We start from the raw sequence: 9463 nt of genomic DNA on the forward strand, positions 1-9463 counted from the left end.
ACTTAACAGTGTGTCTACTCCGTTAATATTCATTTACTTTTCTCATTTCTTGATTCAGGGAAGCAAGTAAAAGAAAAGGAAACAGTACTGTAGCAGGAGCTTTGGCGATAAGTGATACAAAAGGTAAGGCTGGAGTGCTGAACTACTAAGGCCAACTCCAGCAAATCCTTCAAATTTGCAGAATCGGGTGTTACAGTGTTTTACGGATTACTGTAGGCAGTGGATCCGAAATACAACACCGATGGGCTACTGTAGCAACACTTAGCAGTACTGTTCACAGAGGCTGATAGCGGGACCGGAGAGAGAAAAAGAGGAGTGTAAGGTAGGAAATGGGGTAGCTGCTGGAGATAAAAAAATAAGAGATACTGTAATAGTGATAGGAGATGCTGTAATAGTGTTTTTGATGATAAAAATTTAATGTAGCTGCTGGAGATGATCTAAGTAAATTGTGTAAGGTATTTTATCGGAAGATCTTATAAAATTCTAATTTATGTTATCTTTATCTGATTTAATAGCTGGTACGTGTAAGTGAGAGAAAAATTAGAGACACATATCATATAAAAAATAGATCTTTCTATGAAATCGGATATCGCAAAATTTCCTTTAAATCTCTATAGGGGCTGTGCCCTGCTCCGGATGTAGGGTTGTTTAGTTTAGTGCTGATGCTAGTCCCACCCATCTTGACGTGCCCACATGATTTAGGCCGTCGCTTGGTTGGAAGCCCACGCGTTGATGAGCTCGCGCGTCGTCGAAGAAATGCGTCCATGCTAGTTCATTTTCACGTCCACGCGCGGGTAAGACGAGGACGGCAAAAACACCCACCAAAACGCGGATCTGCCCGTGTGTTGGCGTGGCTCGGTAGGGGCACAAACCAAACAAACCCATGATTTCCTCAAAACCAAGCCATCGGTTTAGTTCCTCGCAAAAAGCCATCAGTTTAGTTGGGCTCGTTCACTTGCTAGTTTGCACCCCGGAGCCTTGACCGATGCTACGGCCCGCTGCCAACTGTTGGGTACTTGAGGCCCAAGTGGATCCAACAATCTGGCAGTAGGCGTTCCAGGTTCCGTCGTTCCACTCCAACTCCTCTATTTACCAGTGGAGAGCTTGCAGAGGGAGCTTTGAAAAAATAGGCAATGCTTATGTGTACTGCACTGTAGGAGCATCGATTTATTTTGGCACTCTATGTAGCATAGAGAACAGAATAAATATGTCTATATATGTTACAATGGGGCAAGAAGTAGGATTGGCAGTTGCTTCATATATATTATACATGATTACAAATGGAGAAAGATGAATAGTTTCTCCGATACTGCACGTAATTGTAGAGAACTTGCTAGCTGTGATTGGGTAGTAGATAGGGATGAAAGTTGTAGTGGAGCCTTCATTGGGGTGGAGCCTTCACTGGCGGTGCTTGTTCATAGAGTGCTATCTAAGGTGTTTGGCCAACGATGGAGAAACGGGGAGGATGGATTGTTGTTTGATGGATCAGGCAGATATATCATGTCATTGTCGCTGTTGCTCTCCATGTCGTGCTCGTGGATTATCTGGTATAGATCATATGCAAGGTCTTTAATGTTATTCTCTAGTGGTAGATGGCCGTGATAAGTGACTGCTCCATGTTGGATTGCATCGGGGGTAGAATGACAGACTGCAATGCCCACTGGGAGTCTGGGATAGTATGGCTGTGGTCTTCGATATGTGTCAACCTTTTCCTTCTAGTTGTGGTATGCATGAAAGTTGGGCTTCTTGAGGACTGTAACCCCAGCAACTAGCTGCACGGTGGAAATGCATTAGTTGTTGTAATTGTGCATGTCGTGGTAAGAGTACTGGAGGAAAAGGAAAACAACACGAGAGAAGCAACACATGATCATACAATTGTTCAGGAGAGGTGAGAGTTACATAATGCACAAAGGGTAGGAAAGGGATGCTAGATAGTGCTTTCGGATCTAATTGTTCAATACAAAGCATTGACATATATTACAGAAATATAATTTGTTTGATTGAGAAGGGAGATACTGACTATTAACAACATAGTACGCTATCTAGAGCAAGCACTTTATATTACAGTTGAAATTATTTACAACAGATGGATAACATAGGTAGCTGATGACCTTATCTAAGGTGGCAGATGCATCAAACGAGCGGTTAGAAATATTAGAAGAGCATGCATGACTAAACCAATGAGGTCGGAATACATAAAAAAAAATGATCGGTTGTAGGACCCTAAAGCAGATCCAATTCATGAAAGCAAAGGATATGGATCTGTTTTCGTGGGTGGTTAATGTGAAATGTAATTGGTTTAGGCTTATGAAGGACTATTATTCATGAGAGAGCTCAAAATTTGCACCGGTAGTCATATAGCTGCATTGTGTGCTCTTGAGACATTAGACCGCCATCTAGGAAGAACTGACATAATAAAAAATGCTGCCATATTTCAAAGTAAATATTGCAAAACGTGGAAACAAGTCTTTTTTCATGGTAGGAACATACCTACAAATAGTTGTACCTAGGGGTCCGCACCTTACTCTCTCCAAAACAAAGGACAAACGGACTTTGTTACCAGCGAGGCAATCGAGTGCCGTAGGTGGGCTTACTAATGGAAAATCGAAAACAATAAATGGGAGCATAAAATCTCAGGACACAGTAAAGAACACAAAATATGGTCTTAGGTCATCTCCAATAGAAACCGCAAAATTTTATCCTTTAAAACACTATTACAACATCCTCTATCATTATTGCAGGAGCCCTCATTCCCTTCATCTCCAACAGAAACTCTATATATCATTCGCTATCTTCTCTTTCTATATTAAATATTTTATGCCCAACCGCTATAACCGCCATAGCAACATCTGGTTTCACTGGTTCCCGTTGCAACTGGTATTGTTTAGCACGGTTAAAATTAGTGGTATGAAATAATTGATTTTGTTGGGGAAAAATAAATATTTGTTCGATATATTTTTTGTCGGAGCTAATTTTTTTCGTTCATGCAATTACGCGGTCAAAAAAGATTGTTTACAACATATAAAACGGTTGTGACTTTGAACGACAATTTAGCTTACAGAGGAAGCAAGAAGCAGTCTTGCTGCATAAGCCTCATCAATAGTGGCTTATAGGGGAAGGTTTAGCATCTCACTATATAGATGAAGCTAAGGCACTCTCATTTGCAAGCCACGAAATGGATTTTCGTTCAGTTTGGAAGCAATATATGATAGAGCTGTGTTTCTCTGGTGATTCTTCCGACGAGGAAGATGATTTGTTCTTAGCTACTCTTTGCGCCTGGCATGCGGCAGGGAAGAGGAGAGAGAAAGCCAAGATCATGTCGTCGGCGGCGGCAGGCGGAGAGGGGGAGACGGTGCGCGCGTCGCACATCCTGATCAAGCACGAGGGCTCCCGCCGCAAGGCCTCCTGGAAGGACCCCGACGGCCGCGTCATCTCCGCCACCACCCGCGCCGACGCCGCCGCGCGCCTCCTCGACCTCCGCAACCAGATCCTCTCCGGCCAGGCCGCCTTCGCCGACCTCGCCGCGCGCCACTCCGACTGCTCCTCCGCACGCCGCGGCGGCGACCTCGGTACGACCGATCCACTCCGCCCCCCGTTCCTACTTCATCTTCCGCCGAGATCTGGTGGTTTCTGGGATCGATCCCTCCATCCGTCGGGTTCTTGATTCTTAGTCCGTTACCAGGGGGATAGAATGATAGATGGAAGTCCAAAAGTGATATTCTGATGTAATTCATTCACATCTCACAACGCAAGCGCGATACGTGCTCTTGGTGCTGTGGCTTTGCCCTCGTAGGATCAATAAGGTGTGATGTGTTTAACTGATTCGAGAAAAACTTAGTTCAAATCGAAGCCTTTGGAGATTCGACTACATATTTGAGGGTTTTAATAGCTCGTGGTCATGGTAATGATCTGTATGATTTGGTTCTCGTTAGTTGAAACCGGGGGGGGGGGACCCTTTTATCTTAAAGAAAGCACACTTTACTGACTTTTGAACTCATGTAATCTGGGCATTAGTAATGTGTAGCCTTGCAGCTGTCTGATTAACTTTCCAATTCGCTGAATTTCATCATGCGCTCCTTCACATAACTTGGGCATAAACAGTGAGATAGACTATTTACTGATTAAGCCCATTATTAGCTGATAAACTGACAATGCATGAAAGTAAAACTTGTTGGCTGTGTATCCTGCATGGATCAATCTTCTTTTTGGTGTGCAGCTAGTGACAATGCGTAGTAGCTATTGCCTTAACATAGGTCAGGTTCCTGATGAATCATGGATCATGGAAGAAGTATAACGAATCAATTCCACTACTGTTTTTGTAGCGTAAATTGAGTTTTCATGGAACCACATTTTCTCTGTGGCAACCTTTACGTGAAAAAATGCCACTTGTCATTTTCTGGTCACGCAGCTTGCTGTTCATGATCTGTCTAGCACAAAAAAATTGCCCATTCTTGTGCCATCTCTGTTTTTGTAGCTGATCTCATAAAAAACATGAGTAGCTTTGGGAAGATATGTTAATGTAATGCAAGGCAGCTCTTTACCGGGCTGCCATGCTCTGCAAGGTGTAGCAGTCCAAGGATCTTTAGATAGGACTAAATTAAGAGAGGTTAATCATGTCTAGAATTGAACTAGAAGAGCATAAAAGTTCTACATATTTTTGGTTATACATTAAATTCAGGCTATTAATATTGGAATGGGCATTACAATTGGTTGGTAGATCTTTCATGGTTGGAATTGTTTCATATTATCAGTTGCGATATCTTTTATTTGTGTGACCCTCTGTATTTACTTGTGCATTTTCTGCAGGGCCTCCTTACTCTCTGTTGTTTTGATGTTCCATAGTGCAAGTTGATGGTTACAGGGGTTTAGGGAGCAAAAATATCACTGCAGCTAATGTCTTGCTGCCTTGAACATTGCATGCGTTTCAATACATCGTAGCTATCTGACATGCAATCATCGTTCCCAGTAGCAGCATGCGCTGCAGCTGGCATGCTCCAGCAGTCCGAACTCATGATAGGATCTTTCTAACAGTGATGTTTCAATCACAGGTACCTTTGGGAGGAGGCAGATGCAGAAACCCTTTGAAGACGCCACCTTTGGCCTCAACGTTGGCGAGCTCAGCGATATCGTGGACACTGACAGTGGGGTTCACATCATCCTGCGGACTGCCTGAGAGGCGCAGATTCTGGTGAATGACTAAATTAGCGCTGCGCGGCTTTTGATTAGGACCTGTAATTTTCCTTTCTGGCAGCCTAAGTGCACAACATTCTGGACGAGGATAAATCTTGTATTGTCACACGTTTATTGCAACGATTGCGCTCGTCACCTACATTATTGAAGAACCCGTGAGCTTCTTAATGCCTAGTTGATCGGGCGATAGTCTTTTTGTTCTTTTCTTTCTGATTGAGGCACGATGAATTTCTTTCCGACTCGGCAAATCTTTACAAATAAATGTTATTCCCTTTGGTAACTAATCACATTAGATACTACTTACCAACTGATCTAGTATCATTGAACAAATTTTGTAGAAAGGAACTGAAGTGTCAATGTAATGTGCGCATGAATTACCGCGTCTGTATTTCTTGCGCAATTTTTGCATTCCCAATTTCAGCTTATGGTTTGTGCCGAGGCTTATCGATTGACATAGAAAAGAGAAACATATTGCATCTCATCAATTTGGCAGCTCATGAAAATTTTCGTATAGGTATTTCAGAATCTTCCAATCACTTTAATAAGGTGTTTAAGTAACTGGACACAGTTAATGAAAGTATTCTTTATTTGGAAAAAAATCTGGCAAAGCTCTAAGTTTGACTTTTTAAATTTAAATGCTAATATGGAGTTAGCTGCCACACTGGATAGCTAGGTGGCCAAATAGTGTATATCTTATCCAGGGCCGGTCATATCATTTGATTTGTTCTTGTTTTTTTTTTATGAGAGCAATCATATGATATGGGGTTGTAGTTATCACAATTGTAGTACTTATTCTTATCTTCATCATCGAACTTGTCAAAAAAATTTGAGCAAAACTTGCTCTTCTTGGAATCATAATTGTAGCCTTTCTTGCCCAATTTGGATATCATCTTTGCGGTTCTTCTCATGAGGATGGCAAGCTTGGTATCGGAGTCGTCATTATCATTTTCATCACTTTCACTTGATGATAGAAGCTTCATCTTCTTCTTCTTGTCTTTCTCAACCATTTTAGCCTTGAGAGCAAGATTCTTCTTGGAGAAAGATTCTTCACCTTGAGCACGAATCTTGCCAACGACATCGGTGACAGTCATCTCATTGATGTCTTTCTCATGAAGTAGAGATATGACGATGCTGTATTGTGGCTTAGGAAGAACTATCAAGATCAGACGAGTGATGTCCTATTGAGAAAATTGAGTAAGCTCAAGTGAGTTAATTTTCTTAATAAACATGTTCATGTGAGAATACATAATATTGCATAACTCATTGGAAAGTATCTTAAATTGATTAAGATTTGAGCTCTCATGAATTTCACATGGACCGGTCCAAATATCATGTGCTAACTCCTTGCTTCTTACTCTAGAAAAAAACTTCTTCACTAATCCTTCAAAAAGACCATTTCTAGCCTTAGCATTATATCTAATTTCTTGTTCGGTAAAAATGTTTTTCAAACCCAATATTGGTGGATAGCCAAACTTCGGGGGAAATAGCCTCAAGATAGCTCACCATGTAAACTTTCTAATAAGCAAAAATCTTTCCCTCAAAGTTTGGCATGCTACCGCCAATCCTAAGGGCCATTTCTCTAGGGTATTAAGCCTAACAAGAGAACGAGACTCTGATACCAATTGAAATGATCGAATGGAGGGAGGGTGAATTAAGCCCTAATTAAAACTATTTCAACCAAACTTTATAACAAGTAAACAATCTTATCCTAGATGAATAGTAAAGCAACTACACCGATCAAATTTGATAGAATGCTAAGGAAGAAAATATGCAAGCTACAACAAGAAGAGAATTGCGGAACATTAGCTTGCAAGAAAGTAAATGCTCAAAGTAAATGCGGGAAAGTAACGAGATGGGCAAGAATACACCGAAATTTTTTTTGAGGTATCGAGGAGTCGGCACTCCCCCTAATCCTCATTGTAGCATCCACTAAGGATATCGCTCCATCTTGAGTCACCAAGACTCAAGTGCTCCCTAGTGATAGCCACTTCTCTATCTTCGGATTGGCGAGCTTCAAACCAAGCACAAAGCTTACTCTTGGGGCTCCAACAAAAACTCCAAGAGCTCACTAAGACACCTCCAATCACAAGATTGGCTAGGTGTTGCTAACCACCAAGAGTAACAGGTCAATAGATTCACTTGACCCAAATCAAGCATAGACTACAGCTAGATGCACACTTGCTACTCTCCTTGCACTAATGATGTCATTAATCTTCAATTAAGAACTTTGTAAAGCACTCTAGTGGACTCCCTTGCCTCTTGATCACACACTAAGTTTTCAACTCTTCTGAATCGCAAGGTTACCCAGTGAGATGAAATGAAGGGGTATATATAGGATAGAGGTCCAAAACTAGCCATTGCCCAACCACCCATATTTTTCATGAATACCAAATGATCTGGCGTGCATAGACTCTAAACACTGGACCATCCGGTGTGAATCATCCACCCAAAACTAGTTGTTTCAAGCATTGAATCATCCGGTGAAGCCTCCGATACATACGGCAGACCATCCTACGTGTATGAGTCCAACTTCCATGAACCAAAAGAAATTCATTTGGACTTTACTCTGGTGACGCCTGTGATATATGTGTCGGACCATCCCGTGTGTATAAGTCCATCTTCCAGTGAAAAAAAAAATCCTCGGGACTTTACTCCAACGACGCCTCCGATATATGCGTCGGATCATCCGGTGTGTATAAATCCATCTTCTAGTGAACACAAATAAATTCTCTAAACTTTACTCTAGCAAAGCCTTCAATATATGCGTCAGACCATCCGGCGTGTTCAACTCGAAATCCCTCTTTTGAAAATTACTTCGGCGTTGCCAACTTATCTTCTTTGGATCATCCGACGTGTACAAGAGTGCTGAGATAAAATCTCCAACGTGTACAACGCATTCACCGCCAGACCATCCGACGAGTATAGAGTTTTCAGAACTTATCCAATTCAAACTTCTTAAAGTCCTATCTTCACTTCAACTCATTCATGGGATTCTCTGAGCTACCTAGTGCTAGAATTTCATGAGTGTGCATCCAATCAAATCTAGACTCAACTAGATCAAGCTACTACTCTTTGCCTCTCTTTATAGTATGGTCAAAGAACAAAAGAGAGCCTATAATACTCTAAGTGTCATTCATCTCCTTGTGATACTTAGAACTAGAAGGTCCTTAATCTTGATGGTCACATCCTTTGATCACTCAACCATTCAATTAAGGGATCAAGATCACCTAACAATATTGTGAACTAATCTTTTAATTACCCTCCAAAACAAACTTATTAGTCACAATGATATGGTTATCATTAATCACCGCAATACTTACCACTTATCTAGGGGCTTAGATGTTACAATCTGCCCATTTTTGGTGATTGATGACAACACAAATGAATAGAGAAATTTGAATAAAATATACCCTTTCACACTAGGCATACAATGGCATAAAATGATAAGCAAGGGAAAGCCTAGCACTAGAACAACCTATCATGCTAGTTTGAAAGAGAATTAATCCGAGCATGAATTAAACCTCAATGATATGACAAACAAAATACACCAAAAGAGATAACCAAAAGTCTTGTCATTACATCAAAAACATTAAAGATCCAATATACTCCCAAGCTCTCCCTAATTCAACTCCCCCTAACTCTCTCCCCCTTTGGCATCAAAGCACCGAAAAGGAAGTCATCTAAGCAACCGGGGCTAGAGGGGAGGGAATATCTCCAAGGAACTGTATGAGCCATATTGCCTATGAACATAAAGATTGAAGCTCTAAATTCGCTAGGACATAACTCAATTGCCATTAAGCACAAATATTGATTTAAGCACACTTATAGAGTTTTATGTTCATATTGAGAGCAAACAAAGTTCTTAAAGAGTGATATCCTCCTTTGTGATCTTACACTACACCAAAACAGGTCAACAGTGCCGGTTCCAAAACCTCAACAGTGCCAGTTTTGGAACCAGTACTCCATATGGGGCACTGATAGTCAGAAACTATCAATGCCAGCTTAACAACCGGCAGCCGGCACTGATGAGGTTTTCCAGAAAATAAAAAGGGAAAAGGCTAGGGAAACGAGTCGACTCGATGCATAGAGTCGAGCCTGCTGCCGGCCCTAAATGACAGAGCTCATCGTCACGGAGGGGGCCCCACTGCTGTTGATCCTGGGCCTTCGCACGTCGAGGACTGGGCCTCCGCTCGCCAAGGACGCCATCGCCGCGGATCCGGCACCTCGGCTCGCCGAGGACGCTCGCCGGCGAACCCTTGCTCTGTCCTGCACA

The 9463-nt window shown here is 41.9% G+C and overlaps 1 protein-coding gene across 1 annotated transcript; it reads left to right on the forward strand.

Annotated features, from left to right (window-relative positions):
- Positions 1-3119: 3119 nt before the first annotated feature.
- On the forward strand, positions 3120-5396 carry LOC133923860 (peptidyl-prolyl cis-trans isomerase Pin1-like). The gene is made up of 2 exons (XM_062369137.1): positions 3120-3569; positions 5049-5396. The coding sequence occupies exons 1-2, from the start codon at positions 3176-3178 to the stop codon at positions 5171-5173; spliced, it is 519 nt and encodes a 172-aa protein (XP_062225121.1). The 5' UTR covers positions 3120-3175; the 3' UTR covers positions 5174-5396.
- Positions 5397-9463: the final 4067 nt, after the last annotated feature.

Source organism: Phragmites australis, chromosome 7, assembly GCF_958298935.1.
Source record: "Phragmites australis chromosome 7, lpPhrAust1.1, whole genome shotgun sequence".
NCBI lineage: Eukaryota > Viridiplantae > Streptophyta > Magnoliopsida > Poales > Poaceae > Phragmites > Phragmites australis.

Coding starts and splice junctions, on each gene's coding strand:
- LOC133923860 (XM_062369137.1), top strand. CDS start 3,176: ATGGATTTTCGTTCAGTTTGGAAGCAATATATGATAGAGCTGTGTTTC. Junction 3,570..5,048: donor ACGCCGCGGCGGCGACCTCG/GTACGACCGATC, acceptor TTTCAATCACAG/GTACCTTTGGGAGGAGGCAG.